General features: G+C 38.3%; 2 protein-coding genes across 2 annotated transcripts; both read right to left on the bottom strand.

Moving 5' to 3' along the window:
* Nucleotides 1-1,904: 1,904 nt before the first annotated feature.
* On the bottom strand, nt 1,905-6,634 carry LOC117474010 (5-hydroxytryptamine receptor 3A-like). The gene is made up of 9 exons (XM_034120002.1): nt 6,554-6,634; nt 6,027-6,071; nt 5,804-5,913; nt 5,221-5,390; nt 3,938-4,095; nt 3,116-3,326; nt 2,860-3,033; nt 2,562-2,641; nt 1,905-2,453 (listed from the first exon to the last, which is right to left on the bottom strand). The coding sequence occupies exons 1-9, from the start codon at nt 6,629-6,631 to the stop codon at nt 2,223-2,225; spliced, it is 1,257 nt and encodes a 418-aa protein (XP_033975893.1). The 5' UTR covers nt 6,632-6,634; the 3' UTR covers nt 1,905-2,222.
* A 3,512-nt stretch (nt 6,635-10,146) lies between these two features.
* On the bottom strand, nt 10,147-15,172 carry LOC117473294 (5-hydroxytryptamine receptor 3A-like). The gene is made up of 10 exons (XM_034118811.1): nt 15,084-15,172; nt 14,135-14,295; nt 14,014-14,058; nt 13,755-13,864; nt 13,186-13,355; nt 12,940-13,100; nt 12,055-12,265; nt 11,810-11,968; nt 11,532-11,617; nt 10,147-10,939 (listed from the first exon to the last, which is right to left on the bottom strand). Exons 1-10 carry the CDS (start codon nt 15,121-15,123, stop codon nt 10,712-10,714), a joined length of 1,371 nt encoding a protein of 456 aa, XP_033974702.1. The 5' UTR covers nt 15,124-15,172; the 3' UTR covers nt 10,147-10,711.
* Nucleotides 15,173-20,558: the final 5,386 nt, after the last annotated feature.

Here is a 20,558-nt window from a genome sequence, read left to right as displayed (position 1 = left end):
GTGGGCGGGACTAAGTCTCGAGGATAGGAGTCGAGGAGGGGAGTCGAGGAGGGACATTTGATGACATGAGAACGGGCCAGTGTGTAGGGGTAGGGTGTAGGGGGCGGTTTGGGATTGGGCCATCCTGTGTCCGCTCCAGTGTGTTTGGCCAAAAGGTCCTCGGGGGAAACAAACACTGACCAAAGAAGGTTTCTGTTTTAGGTGGGAATGTATTTATGTTTATTCTGTTCAGTTATAATGTTTGTTTTGGGTTAAATGAACAGATGGCTAGAAACAACTGGTAATGCTATGAACGTGATGTTGTGGATGTTCTTTATGACAATTATGATGACATGTGGTTTTATTATCATTACCTGTGAATGGTTTCTCCCAGTTACATCCTTGGAAGATCCTCTATAAATGAGCCAGTCTTCAGTCGGAGAGGGTTATTTTGTTAGCCCCATAGGGCCATTTTAAGGGTGGGGCGTAACATCAACATATCTGGTGCCAAGGTTGAACTCATCAGAAGACCACTCTTTATCACATGCAGAGCTTCAGCATCTTCCTCATCTCATCATCACCAGTGTTGGACTCCACAGGGGGTTAAGTACTCTATTTACGGCTTTATCAAATCTGGTATAATGTGATCTTAAAGGGCCCATGTCATGGCCATTTCCACTGATCATAATTCCATTGTTGAGGTCTACTAGAATAGATTTATATTGTGCAATTTTCCAAACTCACATTGGTTTCTCATACAGCATCTCTGTAAACTACTTGTATTCACTGAATTTCACTCTCTGCCTTTAACGGCTCGTTGTAGCTCCAATAGCTCTAGCCCCCACCCTCCCTGTGAGGTGTTGTTTCCTTGTTAGCGATACACAGCCAAACTCATCCTGAGCACACACAAAGTCACAGCCGAAGTAAAAACAATAAGTGTGGCTTGATATTGAGTAAGTAAAAGGTTGATAAACGCTGTGAGAATGGGTCTGCAGAGAGAATTTCGCCGCGATCCCAACTGTCTGTTATCAGCCTGCAGGGACGGGCAATTGATTGACCAACAATGTTGTTGACTAATCAGTTAAAAATAGAATGTTTGATTAGTCAAATGATAGAAACTCGCTAATGCATCAAGGCTCCGAGAAATTGCCAACAGTCTCGACACTAAGCTGCCTGTGGTTAAATCAATTTGGATGTCATAACATGAGCTGTTTAATTTGTGCTTCTGCTTTTATGGCTGTTTGTTTTCCAAAGTAAAGTAGTTAAATGAGCTGCTTTTGGATACCAGCAAAGTAGAATACACTTTTAAATGATATATAAAACTAATATTAGGTGATTACTGTGTCAAACTTTCCCATCACCTCCATGCTCAATTATTTCTTTATTCCTCACAATCGCCGCTTTTAATTAAGTTGCAAAGTGGTCCAGAATAATTTAACAATACCATATTTTAATTTGATGGCAACTACAATGTCTCTGAATGTATATATTATTTCAATGATCAACGATCCAATCTTATCGATGCAAAGTGAATACATTTTAACAATCATATTATAAGGTGTAATGTGCAATACACGTGCTCCAAAAGGAGGGGGGCAGCATTGCCGGTTGCTGAATTTATATTGACCAATGCAATTGAACACATACATTTTTTTCTAATGAACATACAGAGGAATATGAAATAGAAGATTCAAATAACTACTGCCAAGCACACCAGAAATTGCATCCATACAAATATGTCCCCACAAGTGACCAAAAAAAATCATTGGTCCCCACAACTGATACAAATCAAACCGTGTGTGTTTGTTTAAGGAGACAAATTATAATTTACTAGTACTTTTTGAAGACAGATAACCTTTATTTTCACAATGGTTCTCTTAAGATATATAATCAGGAATGCATTATACAAAACAAGTATGGCATTCAAATGTTATCCAAAACACTAATACAACACATGCACTAAGCATACATTAAGCATAAAAGGAGCATGCATAATTTGTATTGTATTATTTCTTTGTGTGATACTATGAGCTTGATATATGTTTTCAAAGCTAATACTGTACCTTCAGATTAACAACTTTTATATTACATATACACATCAACTACAACTGGACAACCTGTGATACATACACATTGTGCATATTAGACACCGAAGACATGAAAAGATGAGATATAGTCATTCTAGTGTAATTCTTTTAATGGAAACAGACAATTGTGTTTTTATGATGTAGCAATAATCACCTCTATCCAGTGTTCCATTTTAAAAAGATAATAATTAAGAACAGACTTACCACTGTTAAATAGAAAATAAAGAAAACTTTGTTGACTTTTTTTGCCACTCTAGTCCAGTAACCAGGCTTCGCCACTTCCTTGGTGTTGCTGAGGAGCAGGGACAATGTTTTCTGCATCTCCCTCAGCTCATCTGAGAGCTTCTCCAAGGCATGATACTCCTCAATCACCTTTCTGCTGTTGCCCTGCAAAACATATTTTGTAGACTGGTTCACACAACTATGGATTTTACCTTTATCATCAGTTATGTTTGCGATTTGGCATTTTGTGGCAAAGTGCAACTCAAATCTAACCTCTTTGGTTACAGGCAGCAATTCAGACGGAGTTTCACACACATCATAGATACAGCCGCATTGAGTCCATTCGTTCCCCTCTGAAAGGAAAATGTCCCCCCCAATTCAACATATTACGATTAACCGGAAAGTAAGAAAAACAACAACTAAAAGACATCATAACAAGAGACCATTTTGAAATAGGATCACAACATTTAAGACGCTTTATAGGTCCGGGGCACAAAGAGGGCTTCATAATGGCCCCTTCTCCACCATGGTGGAACCCATCTTCAAAATGGAAAATCGATCCTGGTCTTACCTTGGTGACTATTGTGGAAGTTGGCCTTGCCCCTCTTGTTACAGTCCTTGTTCCGACCATTATCTGCCTTGTTGTCTTGGGATGCTTGGGAGTCTTTTTCAATCAGATGCATCACCAAAATTGTCTCCAGGAGGCTTAGTAGCATCAGAGCAAAAATCCCAATGCAATAAACCGCTGAGGGAGAAGGCAGCAGCATTAATAAAGACAAATAAACACACATTGACAGTCCAATATGAATGACTCTAAGCTGCTTTACCAATAAGAGGAATCCTGTTTGAAGAGGCAGGGAGAATGTCATTTAGAATAAGTTGTAACACAGTGACAGCGAGCAGCACAGTGACCTTGAAGCTGAGCTTCTCTCCCCCGCTGTCTGAGATCAGGAAGGAGGCCAAGTCCAGACACAGGAAGAACAGGACAGGTACCAGGAAGTTGACAATATAGAGGAGAGACCGCCTCTTCATGGTGATCTGTGAAAAAAATGTTGGTGTCAGATGGTTGATATGTTTAATCTTGAAATACTATGAAATAATACGTTAAAATAACAATTATATATGTTCGTCTAATAAAAAACTTTGTTTGTATAGCATCTTTCATACAAAAAAATGCAACACAATGGGCTTTTATATAAAAGTTAAACTTTCTTAGAATAAACATAACATTAGGAATAGAATGCTAATGCAGCATGCACATTTGCATCAATGCAGCTGCATCAAAAAGGTCTCTTTTCACTTCTACTCTGTTCTTATTTTTCTACATCAGTGGTTTGGATTTGATTTTTAAGACAAATAGGTATTTTTCCTCGAGTGCATTCTCTATCAATAGGTTTATTTGAGGAAAAACCTGTAAAATGGACTCAAGAAAAGATATTTCTGAGATACAATTTTATTTACATTTTCAGATCAGATAAAGTAGCAAAAGTGGGAAGGAAACAAATGGAAAAGATAAATATTGAGGACCAAAACGTGAAAGAAATAAGGAAAGGTTGATGGACAGAACATTATGGGGGTAATGAGCGAATAAGGGACATTTGGTAACAAACTGAAAGAAAAAAGGATACTTTGTACATCTGTATACGTACAGTGTAAATGATGATGTCTTGGCTGATCAGATCACTGGCGTTGTTGGTGGTAACGGTCATGTTGAGAAACAGCCATTCGTACTGGGTCCGCATCACGTCACGGGACCACAATGTGGCCTCTGTAGAGTTGTCGCTTGGCTGGAGTCGAATGTCCTTTGCTGGAATGAAAGATAAATGGACGGAAAGGTGATTTTAGATGAGAATGGACGTAAAGTGATGGGAGTGGTTGAGACAGTAAGCCATTGTAAGTTTGATTCACAAGCCAGTAGAGGCAGCAGGACATACTTTATTATGTTGGAAATACGGAATAAACTATTTAACATTAAAACCAAATTAACTTGATCTGGTGCAAATAAAGAGGGTACATCTATAAACAATGTTAAAACTCATTTGTTGTATAGATATTAATGTTGATAACATTCACACCCATGGTGAACAAAAGGGGTTTCAAGAGGTGTTTGAATGGGTTGTCAACATTGTTGCAGAGCCCTCTCAGTAAATGGAGAGAGGGTACAGCAAGAACTAAGTCCCTGGCCCTGGGAAGTGGTGAGGTGTGGGCGAGGGGTGCTGTAAAGCTCAAGATAGGAGTCGCAAGCCGCCTTCACCCTGGGCCTTAACAAGCTGAAACTAGAGGCGGTCTTGCTACACCTCCACAGAGGCACTTGAAAGATGTCCCAGAGGATCCACCCACAATGTGAGACTGCCTCTAACCTGCAAAGTTGAATCCCTCAAGCAAACTCTACACGTTGGCAAGTGTACAAATATTCATTATGAAAATGTGGCGGAGCAGACTGTTTTTAATGTGAAGCACTGGAAAATTATGGAAAAAAGTTTAGTTTTTTGTATTAAAAGTTGTAGCATGACATGATTGAGTTCATTTGCTGACATTGCACATGCAGAAGTGTGACTTTTGCTTTGTTTAAACACTTTAGGTAGCATTGCGACTGGTTTATTCACAGGCCGAGTGCATCATTGCAAAGACAAAAGGTATTTTTTAAGGGGCAGTTTTTCACAAAGCTGATTTGTATGATGCAAAAAGAAATGCTGCTTATTTTTAACTTATTTCCTGCAATGATTCACCAGTTTCAAGATTAATTGTTACATTTTTTTTTGCTACCTTTCTCGATCAATATAGTCCACCCTGAGGAACTTATTTCTTCAATGGACCATCATCATTGGGCATCTGCATAACATTTGCTGGATTCCCCCATTAAAACTACCTCACCAGTTATTTTATTACCTCATGTCACAACAAACTCTTACAGAACTCGCCATGCTCTCACCGGTGTGTATGGTAGACTTGAAGGAGAGGTTGCAGTTCTGTATGTCAAAGGGGAACTTGTAAATGTGCATCCTGCAAGTGCTGACCAGCACCTGGTCGTTCTGGACTTCAACATCACCTTTATCATTGATGGTGAGATAAGGACTCGGAGGGGCTTTGTCCTTCTCTGTCCTGTAAGAGAACACACAGAGACATGTGAACACAAAAACACAAATGATGGCAATTGATTCAGGACTTTTTCAAAATAAGAGAAGATATAATTGACAAGGATTATTTTACCAAATTAAAAGTCCATATGCATCCCTACTGGTACAGTGCCTTGCTGAGATAATACTATAAAATAATTATTTAAATAACGGTCCAGATCACAAATATGACTTGGTCACAAATAAGAAAAAATACAAAGGGTAAACATTACGTGAACTATTGATGTTTACTGCAAAAGACAGACATGTATTTGTTTAGTCTAAATTGTTAATTTTCTAACTACATTAGCATCTGACCAATACAGAAAAAGTGTGTGTGTGTGTGTGTGTGTGTGTGTGTGTGTGTGCGTGCACACACGTGTGTGCAGTTACACTTACATTTCCTCAATAGTGATATCTGGTATCCACAACACTTCAGCAGGAAGAGAAACATTATCAATTCCACAAAACTGATTTGGATCCCAGGATATGTATTCATTGTTCCACCTCTACAGAGGAAAACAGAAACAGGATCCACGGTAACATAATAAACATAATATATCGTTTAAATGGAAAAACATTTCCAAACAAAAGTTCCTTCAGGATTAATTACAGCACTCACCATGACAGTCCAAACATAAGGGATGAATTTCTGATCTTTCTCAACCTGTAAACAAATAAATAACGAGTATGTGTTAGGTCTGATTCGGACTAAAGTGAGTTTAAAGAGGTCACCCGGTGAAAGTTGAAAATAATAAATTATATTATTCGTAATACATGAAAACCTGCAGAAGTTGTCCCCTGGTATGGCATAGTAATACAAATCTGGGCTCAATCACACTTGTTTACATTACATTTGGTGACTTAGGCTCAATTAAAAGTAAATATTGCGAAAGCTAATAAGATTATTGTTTCCTTATGTTCCAGCTAAATGTTAATCAATTGCCATATTTGTAATGTTATTTAGTTTATTATAGACACACGTGAATACAAGGTAGTATCTCCATTCAAATTTGGAGAACAGAACAACTAAAGGAACCCATTTGCTTGTACTGCATTTCCTCCTTAAAAACCCTGAAGATTGTACAATGAGCTTTTTCGTCAGAATATCTTTTCACAGTTCGGGAAAACATGAAAGCTTTCACTTACCACATCCAGAATGGCATAGAGCAGCACTTCCAGAGAAACCCGTGTGGGGCGCTTATAGTTTTTAACGGGGCGGGTCATTGAGTACAGCTCATTGGTTTTGGTCAGCTGCAGGTGGTTTAAAACATCCTGATAACTGCAGTTATTCTCAGGTAACACCCCATCTACAGCAAAAACATCAAGACATTCAGAAAATGACTCATTACATAATAAGGTAATGTGGAAACATGCTCTTTTAAACTTTCCTTCTAAATTAGAACTACTGGTGTTTGTCTGGACATTCAGAGAAAAATGACATAATTCTCTGTGGGTAGGTTTTCATTGCTTCTGAGTGTATTATCAAACCAGAAATAAACACCAGCTCACACATATCTGCAGCAATATCCTGTGGTTGTGGTCACTGAAAGTCCATTATGAGATGGGCGTTGGCAGAACTGCAGGGGTTTTATCCAACCAGTCCACTAATGACTTTCGAAAGTGATCATTAATACAGTAATTCAAGATTAAATGGGGCTCTCCATCAGAGAGATATCTGCTATTAACGCCAAATTCCATGTTGTTGAAATCATGCACCCTTTTCCGGCTCATATCCCGGTATATAAACCTAATTATGTAAGCAAAGTTCTCTAAGTACACTGTTTTTTTTCTTTTAATGTTCCTATAATAAGCCATTTTTTAAATGTCATTAAAAAAGAAAACAAATTCTATATTTACAATTTTGATATACTTACTTCCTTTCTTTCTTTCTTTCTTTCTTTTTTTAGTACATTTTGGTATTACTCTGGAAACCAAAAAATTGTTCTTTAAATGAGCAGAACCAGAGGACTGTCATTAAATAAATAAACAGGCTTACCTGTGAGGAAGAGCAGAAAGATGAAACCAGTAAGCATCATGGCAGCAACAACTGTGAGAATCCAAACAGAGTGAGATGTCTGCACAGGTAATGTCGTCCTCTCAGTACTGTCTGGAAATTTCCCCAAGTCTCCCACATACCGGAAGATGCTTTTTTTTTAATCACATTATTATGACAGCCAGACGTGGTCACTCCCACAGTGGTCATCCCAGAATTCCTCTGTGTTCTCATAGAGGAAAAAGAGGCTGGAGACTAAAGTGGACTGTAATGATGTTTAATGGTAAAAGTAAGTAAGTGACTAATAAACACTTTGCATACTCCAGACAATGTAATACATATACAAATACATATACATACAAGTCAATAGCACCTCATTTATTATAAAGTTAGTACTATTGATAACATTATATACACTTGATGATAATGTTTTAAAATATCTGTTACCATTTGCTTGAAAAGGGGATTTAAATACACTTAAAGGTGGGGTAGGTAATTTTGGAGAAACCGGCTCGAGATCGCTAGAATTAGAAAATACACAGCCGGAAGAAATCTGCCACTTCCTTACAGAGCCCCTCCTCCAATACACACGAACGCGCACATGACCAATGAGGGCACGAGATAAGTTTGTGCACAGATGGAAGGCTGACAGGCAGGTAGGCCATCCAATCATTTTAGCCGGGCCGGCTAAAATGATTGGTCGTGCTTTTTACAGTACTACGGCTTCCACAGATGACATTTTTTTATGGATTTTTTTGTCAAAGCACTTAAGATATTCATTGCTATCGGGATGTTAAGAGCATTCAATGGAATATAACAAAAAGTGTATCTCGAGCCGGTTTCTCAAACTTACCTTACCTTTAATTCAAGATAACACATTTCATAAAAATACATGTTAGTTTTTATTTTGTGATCTTCAAATAAGAGTAAAGTTCTGGAGCTACCTTCAAAGTGAAATCACTGCTTAATTATCAGATTTGTAATCATCACATTTGAAGAAACAGAACCTTTAAAGGTCCCCTATTATACTGTTTTTCATCAATATATTATAGGTGTCAGATATACAAAACATGTCTCTGAAGTGTTTGACTCGAAATACCAAACAGATCATGCATTGTAGCATCCCATAATCCCCTCTGTTTCAACCCTGTTTCAAAAGTGCTGATTCTCTGTCTGTTACTTTAGATGAAAATAAGGAGCCCCTCCCCACGCCCCTCTGAGAGATATTTGGTTAAAAAAAACACAATGGTGCTCTAGGAGGAGATTCAGGTGATCAGGTGAGGGGGGGGGTTACCTTGGTTGGTTATTGGCTAATGGTTACACAAGCCAAAAAATCGTTATGACATCATAAAGAGGCCAAATAATTAGAGATGTTATCGGGAGAAATAGAGATGAAATGATTGGATACGAAGTTCTCTTTCAATTCTTCTGTTATATATTGTGGACCTTTTATGCTTATCATACTCTTTTTCTATTAATCATGTAAACCTAAGAACCTTAATAGTGATAGAGTAATTACTTTTTTCCCATTTGACTAAATAGCTATAACTTTGTTCCTTTCAATTTGTTTTATGAATAGTCGACGGCCACACTGGGAGTTCTGTGAGGTCCTAAAATGAATCAAAAACAAGAATTGGTTTGCACATTCCCTCTAGATTATGTTATTATGATGTGACCACACTATGGTTAAATACAAAATATGTTATTTTCATAGCAAAAGGGATTTCTCAATCCATACAAAAACAAAAGACAAAGTTTGGTGGCACCATGAACTAATGTAAGACCATGGGTGTTGTTTTACTCACCAACAGTCTGCTTCTGCCGGTTAGACTATTTCTTACCTGGGGCAGAATTGAAGGCAAAGGTATCTTCCTCTCCAAAACAAACAAACAAATTAAAACAGTTGAAAACAATGAATGAAGCAGTTTCACTTTAAAAATAAGTGTTTCTTGACTGCTGTAAAGCTGCTGCTAACACTGCAACCAGTTTTCATAGTGTCTGCCCGTTATAGTTATAGAGGCTGAAACAAAACAAGTGGTGTAATGAGGCAACAAAAGTGAGCCATTACTTATGTCATTATCTATAATATGTTGTGCTGCTTTGAAAAGTCAAATTGTCTGCTGTGAAAAGGTCTACAGTTGAGATATTTCAGTCTGGACTAAAGTGATTGATGTGCCAACATTGCCTGCGAGCATGACGAAAAAAAATATCCACTGTGATTCGATGTGCTGGAACAATGTCCTGAGGGGACTTCTGATAGGCAGCTTGAGCGATGAGTGTGCACATGATTTTGTCGGCTCTTATTATTTAACACCCTCCTTTTTGATTGCATTTATAACATAAAGGATATCAGGCTGGTGGGGACGGCCATGATTAGTTTAAAGTGTCGGAGTGACAGATGGGCTGTGAGGTAAAAGTAGACAAACAGGACATGGGGGTAATATCCATTGCTCTGTATAAAGAGATAATTTGAAATATTACAGAGTTAAACAAAAGAAATGATGTCCGTGATGGATGGAATTGGAGGCAGTAAAGTCTCTCTTTATTCTCTTACATCGCCCTCATGACTGCGGTGACTACATTGAGGTGCATCACCGGACACAGCTGCACTTTCATTAATACAGTTAGGTAGTGAGAGACGTGGGGGTGGGGACAGGTGGGCAGAGGTCTGGTGACAGCAGGGCTAAAGAGGAACAGGGGAAACTAATTAGGGCGCAGCAGCCAATCAAAGAACGGTAAATACATCTGTGGATTCACATTCAATTACTTTATTCTTTCCATTTTAAGACATTTACAGGTCCTAATAAACATCCATTGTAGCTTACAAATTGATATTTCATTGTCCAATGCTGAGTCTCAATTTGCACATATACTGTATGTACTGACATTTGCTGGCAAAATGCAGTGCACTATGATGGTGCATTTATAATGAGCTACCAGTGAATGAAGCAAGTTATAAATGTATCCAAATTGAGACACAGCTTATGATTCCAGAAGGTTTAAAGCAGCCATTGTTCGAATCGAAATTCAAAAATGTAGATTTTACTTTCACAGCCCTATTCAAAGTCCATGCCTTAAACATGGGCAACTGGTAAACATGTATTAAGCTTTTAACAACAGTATAATTCTTTGCAAGACACATTTACAGAATTATGTAACTTTACTTTCAAAGTGGGAAAAGTCATCTAATTTGAACTACATAAAATAGATTTGACAAAGCGATACTATAAATACACAATGTGTGATTTTATAAGAGCACGACAATTGTGGAAATAAGGGTAAAACACAGAAACCTATGGTATTACAAAGTATTATTTTCCATGTGTGTTCCACTCGATGAAGATGAGGGCTAGAAACAGTGACACAGCGGTGAGATAGAAAATGAAGAAAGCTTTGTTGATTCTTGCCGCCCATTGGCTGCACTTCCCTGCTTGGTGTCTGCAGTTCAGGTGTAGATTCAGAGTGAGCTGCAGCTCCTTCAGCTCCTCCAGGATCAGCAGCAACACGTGAGACTCTCGCCACTGAATGCTGTTGTTAACCTGCACCAGGAGTCCCAGAGTCATGTTAGAGTGGTTTCATGGTAATGTACTACAAGCAGGGTGGACATTGACAAAGTGCATGTTATCACACAAGATAAACACAGGTTTAATAGTGTAATATATAGTAAAACATGTGTTTTCATGAGAATTTTAAGAAAACTGGCTAGAGAAAATGGAAATGAATGCATTTCTCCATCCACTATTGTCAGGCCAATATTGGGAATATTAAGAGTTGGTTTATTGGTATAAACAATGGTGTTGATTCTCCAGTTGGGCGCCATCAAACCATTGCAGAAGAAGATGACCTCACAAAATGTGAATAAAAGAGTCAAATGATCGGAACCGTGTGGGAAACATAATTGAAATAGGCCATTTATGGGTTTTTTATGTATCTATTTCATAAACATTTTCAGTTTCCTAATTGCTCCCACAGATCGGACATTTTCCTGTCATCAGTGGATCTTTAGGTCACAAGTTGTAGTATTAAATGACATAAGATCCTGCATAGATGCAAGAGAAACTATGATTATGTCCACCTGTCTTGATAATGATTACTTAATATTGCTTAATTTGATAAACTATAGTGCCTTACCACTTCAGCCACCGGCAGCAGCTCATGTTGTTTCTCACTGTCAGACACTTTGCAGATGCATGGACAGCAGTTTTCTCTTTTCTCCTCTAAAAAGAAAGTACAATTATTATGATGAAAAAACTGGAGAGTTGATGTCTTTGTGTTAGTCAAATGAATGTGATTTGTGTGAAAAGATATGATCAAAAGTGTTATGTGATTTCAACTAAAATCATTAGTAGAATTGTTTTCAAACTGTTAAGTTTGTGGATCATTCAATCATTTGGTTATCTGGGTCTTACCTGTGTTACAGTTATTGACTTTCTCCTGTTGTTCCTCCAAGTTGTTCTTCAGCCTGAGCTTCTCGTGGGAAGCAGAGTCTTTCTCCATGAGATACGTTACCAAAATCGTCTCCAGCAGGCTGAGCAGCATCATAGCAAAAATCACAATGCAGTAGGTCGCTGAAAGGATGAAACAGACAATAACAAGTAATGCTGTTTAATTCACAATCCAGTGAACAATACGCCCTCAAAGTGTCGGTCAGTACATATGAGAGGAGTCTTGTCGGACATGGAGGGAAGGATGTCATTCAGGATGAGCAGCAGGACGGAGATGGCCAGCAGCACGGTCACTTTGAAGCCCAGCTTCTCTCCTCGATGGTCTGCTATGAAGAAGGAGGCGATGTCCAGACTCAGGAAGAACAGGATGGGTAACAGGAAGTTGATGACATGGAGGAGGGGCCTCCTCTTCATGGAGAACTAGGAAAAAGGGTCATGGTGATCAACAGGACATTTTGACATCTCTGGATTTAGAAATTCAACCTTGAGTAAAAGTGGACAATTCCAAATCTGATGAAATACCCTTTAAAGAGTTATCACAAAAAGGAGAATGGATGGATGAGGCAAAAAACATCCTGTTAAAAAACGTGTAGCTGCTGCTGCCTCTCAAGGCACTTGGATACTCACATCATTTTTACAGTAACTTGTTTTATGTAACTCGACAGTGTGAATAATGTCCCTGGTCAGAAATTCGTAAAACTGACTTGTGAATATTTGATGTCATTTATTTTTGCTCACAACAACATAATTTAACCTATTCAAGAACACCAAATAGAAATAAATGCATACACTGTACTCACATCATACCTCCAGCTACATAGTGCATTATATAATCTACTGTTAGCATCACCTGTAATTACACCTACACTCAATGTGTTCATATTGTATTAATCTAAGCATATGTTAATACTGTTAACACTGTTCACACAGCTCATATTAAATATAAGCATATTCCACTCATGGTTTATTTCGAATTACAATTTCTCTACATTTTCCTCTGTAAATACTCGGCTCGTCTGGTTAGATGCTTAACTTTGTCTCAGAGCCTACGATATGAGAACATTTGATATAATATATATTCTGTATAAACTCACAGTGTATATGAGCTGTTCCCACTGTCTATTGCCGAAGGTGAAGTTGTTGCTGGAGATGGACAGATGGAGGAACTCCCACTCCCCCTGAGACTTTATCACCTCTCGGGAAAACTGGGTGGCTCGAGACGCGTCGGAGAAAGGGAGGATACGGAGCTCATCAACTGAGGAGAGAGGGAGGGAGTACTTTTCAGAGAACAAGCCAAAACAAAGTAACCCGAGGCAGCCACGCACACTCCCCCTCCTCACCGCAGTGTATCGCAGACCCAATGGAGATGTTGCACTTCTGTGTGTCGAAGGGGAACTTATGGACGTCCATCCTGCAGGTGCTGACCACCCTCAGGTCCTCTTCAGAGGTGACTGTCCCGTCGTTCAACACGTGCAGGTACGGATTCAGAGGGGAGTCATCCTTCTGTATCCTGACACACAAACACAGGTCATGTTTGAAGAACTGTGTAAACTGTTCCAGATAAGCAGAGTGAATAGAGGATGAAGCTCCTTTACAGGTTAATGTGATTGCTTATGATTGCTCTTCACAATAAAGACAACTGGTGTGTACATTAATTATAGTGAGCACACATGGTCTGTAGCATCAGCAAATATCAAAGTATTAAATTACAGAATGCATGTGAAGAAAGAACAAACTCCCATTCTCTATCAAGAATTTCCATTCACTGCATTAAATACAATTATTTGAAATACTTTTTAACTTTGCTTTCTCAAACTTAAAGTCTGTTTTTGTGTCACTGCTTATGTCTTTCTTTTTTATTTCTCTATTCATAAGCACCAGTTTGAATCTGTGTGTGTTGCAGGCTCACATCTCATAGATGAACAGGTCTGGCGTCCAGAGCATTTCTCTTGGAACTGAAATCGAATTTATTCCACAAAACTGATCGGGGTCCCATTTGATGCGTTCATTGTTCCACGTCTGCAGTAAATGAAAGGTGTATGACCAGAAGAATAAGACACAGCTAGATTTAGACAGTTTTAATAAAACAACAGCTAACCAACCAGTGTTGGCTGAGGGTCAAAGGTGATCAGAAAGAGAGATTTTGCATTTAAATAATAAAAACTCACCATTGTTGCCCAGACGAAAGGAATAAAAGTTTGTGTTTTCTCAATCTGGGAATAACACACACACATAAGTCAGGACAGATCATATGCATGGCAACATTTAGCAGGTGAATCATACACCTACCACAGCCAGGATGGCGTAGAGGATGACGTCCAGCTGCACCACGGTGGGGTGTTTGTAGTTCAGCACGGGCCGGGTCAGTTTATACACGCCGCTATTGGTGGTCAGGTTCAGGTAGTCCACTACATCCTGGTAACTGCACACTTTCTCAGAGGAGGACCCGCCTGCAGTACAACAGAGAGCAGTTTGGTATTTAATCTTTCATCAAAATAAATAGGTTAGCTCTTTTTTTCATATATATATTTAATTTAATCTATAATTATTGATTGTTATTTGTTCATGTTTTTGCAATGTCTGGGTGTAGCAAGTATTGGTGCTGATGATAACAATGATTATTAAGAATGGACAACAGTGTGTAATAAATATATGATAATACATGTGTAAATTGACCAGCAAATAATAAATGTACACTTTTGTGCAGTTATGGATATCTCTTCACCTCCCTTCTCTTGTCTTTTATTTAACAAACTGTTGATAATTCTGTAGTTACTTGTTGAGATAGCTTAAAGATTAAATTACACTTATGTTCACTGTGCAGTTTTGAAATGTATGCTTCGATAAGAAGAGTGCTTTTGGATTCTTGGTTCATTAAGAACCTTACCTTCTTTAAATTAAGCATTGTTTACTTCCTATCAAGAACAGTACGTTATTTATTTTTAAACAGCAAAGTTAAGAAAGAAACCAAATAAGTCATGGCTTTGAGTTTGACCAAAGTTGAACCTTTTTGCTTCAAGATTAACAATTCAAACTTCAGTATGATATGAAATGGCTTTGACAATAAGTACAGGCTCTACTTCCTCACAGTTTATAAATCCGATATAAGCAGAGCTATGGAAAATGTTATACTAAAGTTCATCATTGACACTATGCTGTCAAATGAGGAAACAATAATATTTGAGACACTTTTTGGAGGTTAAACACATAAACATGCTAATGAAGCACAAAGTCCTACCTGTGAAGACGATCAGGAGGAGAAAAGCAACGTGCATCATGTCTGCAGCCGTGTGTGTGCTCCTGCTGTGAGACCAGAGACTTTGAGCAGACACGGGCTGGGCTGAAGGACTGACCCCTGCCTGAAGTGAAAAACCCCTCCCACAATGCAGCATCATCAGGCCTTGGTTTGAGCCTCGAGTCAAGTGAAATTAAAGGTAACAATAAACCACGGGGAAGGCAGGTGGGGAGGATTCATCCATCTGAAAGGACACATAATGTGGATTTACAGAAACTTATTTGACACTGGTGACTAACGGATAGTTATGTGAGTGCACACAGTTGCAAAACAGATTTCTACTGCAACACTTGCAGAGCAGCCCACGTCAAATGAGAAAGTACAATTCAATTAGAGTGGAACTTGATAACCAGATGGAAGTGGTAATTACATTCAGAACATTGCAGCCATTTAAAGCCACTTGTTCTTGTTGACTTCCCGCTGTCAGGCTCACCACAGCATTAAAGCTGCTTTATTATTCATGGAAGATGTCTTATTTTGAACAGTAAGTGACTTTGCAAATGCAAAAATGCACATCTTAATGGACTGATGTTCTTTCACTGAAGTTTATGAACAACTAATGATTTTCTTTTTCATTATTCAATATTTCTGAACAATAATAGTAAATCTAAAGGGTTTTAAATCCCATTCAATGTTTATCCTATTTTTGTATTCCCTAAATGAATAATTATTGGTAAATTATTTGATTAATTTTCTGTCAACTGAGTAGCAAACGAGTTCTGAAGTTGAGACCAGGAGGCGGAGTCTCAGTCTTACACGCTTCTCTGCGCTCTCTCCTGGGCAGTCATCCATAGGAATCCCGAACCCAATAAAATACCCAATATTAATGGTGTGTGTGTCTGCCCAAGGAACATTTAAGGTAAAACCTAATAGAGGTGTCATACATAATAACCTAATAAAAGTAAATGTAACAACTACTACAGTGCAACAAAACAGGAAGATTAAATGTGGTCTCTTAAACATAAGATCTCTAGCATCTAAAGCAATATTGGTAAATGATTTAATATCAGATTATAATATTGATATATGCTGTCTCACTGAAACTTGGTTGGGACATGAAGAATATGTCAGCATAAATGAGGCCACTCCACCCAGCCATATCAATACTCATATTGCTCGAGGCACAGGTGGAGTTGCAGCAATCTTTGACTCAAGCTTACTTATCAATACTAAACCAAAATTAAATTATACCTCCTTTGAAAGCCTTGTTTAGTCTTACGCATCCGACCTGGAAAACATTGCAGCCAATCTTATTTGTTACAGTGTACCGTGCACCAGGTCCTTATTCAGAATTCTTATCAGAATTCTCTGAGTTTTTATCAACTTTGGTACTTATAACAGATAAAGTAATTATCGTAGGTGACTTTAATATTCATGTTGACGATGATAAAAATAGCCTTACTGTTGCATTTAACTCTGTATTAGATTCTGTTGGTTTCCGTCAGAGTGTAAATAAACCAACCCACTGCTATAATAACACTCTCGACCTTGTTCTGACTTATGGTATTGAAATTGAGCAACTATTAGTCGAACCGCATAATCCTGCTTCATCCGACCATTTCTTAGTAACTTTTGAAGTACTGTTACTAGACTACAAACTGTTAGTCAAAAGTTCCTGCAGCAGAAACCTATCTGTTAGTGCTATAGCCAAATTTAAGGAAGAGATTCCACCAATACTTAACTCGATAGCATGTCTGTATGTAAGGGAGGAAATTTATACAAAATGTACACCACCCCAATTTGATCATGTTGTTGATAGTGCTACAGATGCGCTGCGAATACAATTAGACTCTGTTGCTCCTTTGAAAAAGAAGAAAATAAAACAACATAGATTAGCTCCATGGCATAATGCTGAAACCCGCAAAATAAAGCAAAAGTCGAGACAACTTGAAAGGATATGGCGTTCCACTAAACTTGAAGAATCTTGTTTAATCTGGCATATTACTCTCAATGAATATAAGAAAGCACTGCGTAAAGCGAGAGCAGCTTACTACTCTTCATTAATAGATGAGAATAAGAATAATGCAAGATTTCTTTTCAGCACTATAGCCAGGCTGACAGAGAGCCACAGCTCTATTGAGCCTTCCCATAGTACTCAGTAGTAATGATTTGATGTGCTTTTTTAACGATAAAATTGTTACTCTTAGAAGCAAAATTAATGACCTCTTGCCTTTGACCAGTATAGTGTTATCAACAGCTCCCGGAAACGTAAGTTCTAATATTACACTAGATAGTAAATTAGAATGCCTTTCAGCCATAAACCTTGAACAATTAAATTCAATGATTCTCTCTTCTAAACCATCAACGTGTATCTTAGACCCGATTCCAACTAAGCTGTTAAAGGACGTTTTTCCATTAGTTAGCACTTCTTTATTAAATATTATGAATATGTCTTTATTATCAGGCTATGTTCCACAATCATTCAAAGTAGCAGTGATAAAACCGCTTCTTAAAAAGCACAACCTCGATCCAGAGGTTTTAGCCAACTATAGACCTATTTCTAATCTTCCGTTCCTCTCAAATATTCTTGAGAAAGCGGTCGCAAAACAGTTGTGTGATTACTTAAAAAACAATGATTTATTTGAAGATTTTCAGTCTGGCTTTAGAACACATCATAGCACAGAGACAGCTCTTGTTAAAGTCACAAATGACCTTCTAATAGCCTCAGACAAAGGACTTGTCTCTATTCTTGTCTTGCTCGATCTCAGTGCTGCATTTGATACTATCGACCATGATATCCTATTGCAAAGACTAGAGCACTTAGTTGGCATACAGGGAACTGCTTTAGGCTGGTTTAGGTCCTATCTATCTGAACGCTCTCAGTTTGTGTGTGTCAACGATGAATCTTCCATGCAAACCAAAGTTAGCCATGGAGTGCCACAGGGCTCAGTGCTTGGACCTATTTTGTTCACATTATATATGCTTCCGTTAGGCAATATTATAAGGAATAATTCTGTAAATGTTCATTGTTATGCGGATGATACTCAACTATATTTATCAATCAAGCCTGATGAAATTAATCATCTAAATAAAATTCAAGACTGCTTTAAGGACTTAAAAACGTGGATGACTTTAAACTTTTTGATGTTAAACACGGCTAAAACTGAAGTTATTGTACTCGGCCCAAAGAATCTACGAAACAAATTATCTAAAGATATTTTTATTTTATTTATTTAATCGTTTATTTGGCAGGGACAATGCACAGTAATGAACACTTAAAACATTCAAATGTGTCAAGCGTAACAGTGCCAGATTTAGCTAGTTTCCATCCGCAGTCCCTCACATAAAACATTTAAGAAAATTACATTTTACAAACATGGTAAAAACAAAATACATGATTTGAAAAAAGTGCAAAAGAGCAAGAGTAGCATACACAAGTATTTACCACATGGCAGTATAATATAGCATCAACGACATATAAAGTGCAAGAAAAGATAAAAGTGCTACATAAAGTGCAAGAGGAGATACCCCTGTGTTAAAGTGCATTTAGCGGTGATTGCACGTCTGTTTGTCTCTTAACCATTCCCTGAGTTGACCTTTAAAACTATTGAGAGTGGGACAATCCCGTATCTCAGTAGGGAGGCTGTTCCAGAATGAGCTGCCTTTAACGGAGAGGACATTTTGACCAAAAGTGGTCCGTCTATGGTGAACTTCACAGTCTCCTCTGGTTTCTGACCTAGTGCAGCGTCCAGTGTGTTTTTTGTGGATGAATTCCCCTAAGGGAGGGGGGGCCAGTCCATGTAAACATTTATAAATAAAACACATACTTTTAAAAGACTTGTCAAATTGTCAAAACTCAAGAAATTGTGTTTTTCAAGGATGGCACAGTGGTGGTATGAATATGGCTTTCTGTCAAACACCTTGATAGCTCTCTTGTACAGCTGTTCTATTGGTTTCAGGTTTGTGGCACAAGCAAACGACCAGTTTGTAAAACAGTATTCAATGTGGGATAGAATCATACAATGGAGGTATATATTAACTATGGATGGCATTAATTTGGCCTCTAGTGAGACTGTAAGGAATCTTGGTGTTATATTTGATCAGGATTTATCCTTTAACGCCCACATAAAATCAATTTCAAGGACCGCCTACTTCCATCTACGTAACATTGCAAAAATCAGGCATATCTTGCCTCAAAACGATGCAGAGAAACTAGTCCATGCATTTGTTACTTCAAGGCTGGATTATTGTAACTCTTTATTATCAGGGTGTACCAAGAAGTCAGTTAAGTCGCTTCAGCTGATTCAAAATGCTGCAGCACGTGTACTAACCAGAGTTCGGAAAAGGGACCACATTACTCCTGTTCTGGCTGCCTTACACTGGCTCCCTATAGAACACAGGATAGAATTTAAAATTCTTCTTCTCGCCTACAAAGCCCTTAATGGGCAGGCGCCATCTTACCTTAAAGAACTCATTATACCCTATTGTCCTACTAGGGCATTGCGTTCCAAGAATGCAGGGTTGTTGGTTGTTCCTAGAGTCTCTAAAAGTACAATGGGAGCCAGAGCCTTTTCTTATCAAGCTCCACATTTGTGGAATCAGCTTCCAGTTTGTGTTCGGGCGGCAGACACCCTATCCGTTTTTAAGAGTGCGCTTAAGACCTTCCTTTTTGATAAAGCTTATAGTTAGGGCTGATTAGATTCAGCCCCTAGTTTTGCTGCTATAGGCTTAGTTTGTCGGTGGACACCTTACTTATTCCTTCTCTCTGTCTGTACCTGTGTACTCTCATGTTCCGAATAACCCAGCTTCCCCAAATTTCTTTTTGGTGTCTATCTACGCCGGGATCCTGAGTCGTGGCTGATCCTGTTGCTGTGGTCCTGGATCATGAGTCCTGGATGGATATCCTCGTGGATTCATCTTCTTATTATAGACACATGCATTTCCAAACATTTGGACTACCTATGTTGTAAATGTATTATCTTTTCAATTTACACACGGCATCTATTGCACGTCTGTCCGTCCTGGGAGAGGGATCCCTCCTCTGTTGCTCTCCCTGAGGTTTCTCCCATTTTCCCCTTTAAACTGTGGGTTTTCTCCGGAAGTTGTTCCTTGTACGATGTGAGGGTCTAAGGACAGAGGGTGTCGTATTGTCATACTGATATTCTGTACAAACTGTGAAGTCCACTGAGACAAATGTAACATTTGTGATATTGGGCTATATAAATAAACATTGATTGATTGATTGATTGATTCTGAAAATATTTTAATTTTTTATGATATTTTTGTTATGTTGCAAGCAAACCTTATTGTTGCAATAAACTGAAAAAATGGCACACTGTATAGGAATAGTGAATTAAAACGAGAGACTAACTAGGTGTCTATCTCTAAATCTGAAGAACATGTACAGTATTTAACCCTTGTGTTGTGTTCGAAAGCTATTACCGTTCATGGTGTTCGCGGGTCAATGTTGACCCATGA

Source organism: Trematomus bernacchii, unplaced genomic scaffold (assembly GCF_902827165.1).
Source record: "Trematomus bernacchii unplaced genomic scaffold, fTreBer1.1, whole genome shotgun sequence".
NCBI lineage: Eukaryota > Metazoa > Chordata > Actinopteri > Perciformes > Nototheniidae > Trematomus > Trematomus bernacchii.
This window is presented reverse-complemented; position numbering and strand designations above follow the sequence as displayed.

Coding starts and splice junctions, on each gene's coding strand:
- LOC117474010 (XM_034120002.1), bottom strand. CDS start 6,631: ATGACCCGCCCCGTTAAAAACTATAAGCGCCCCACACGGGTTTCTCTG. Junction 5,914..6,026: donor CTTATGTTTGGACTGTCATG/GTGAGTGCTGTA, acceptor TTTCCTCTGTAG/AGGTGGAACAATGAATACAT. Junction 2,642..2,859: donor CTTCCACAATAGTCACCAAG/GTAAGACCAGGA, acceptor TTTTCCTTTCAG/AGGGGAACGAATGGACTCAA.
- LOC117473294 (XM_034118811.1), bottom strand. CDS start 15,123: ATGATGCACGTTGCTTTTCTCCTCCTGATCGTCTTCACAG. Junction 12,266..12,939: donor GGGAACAGCTCATATACACT/GTGAGTTTATAC, acceptor CCTTTTTCCTAG/TTCTCCATGAAGAGGAGGCC. Junction 11,969..12,054: donor CGACAAGACTCCTCTCATAT/GTACTGACCGAC, acceptor TCATCCTTTCAG/CGACCTACTGCATTGTGATT.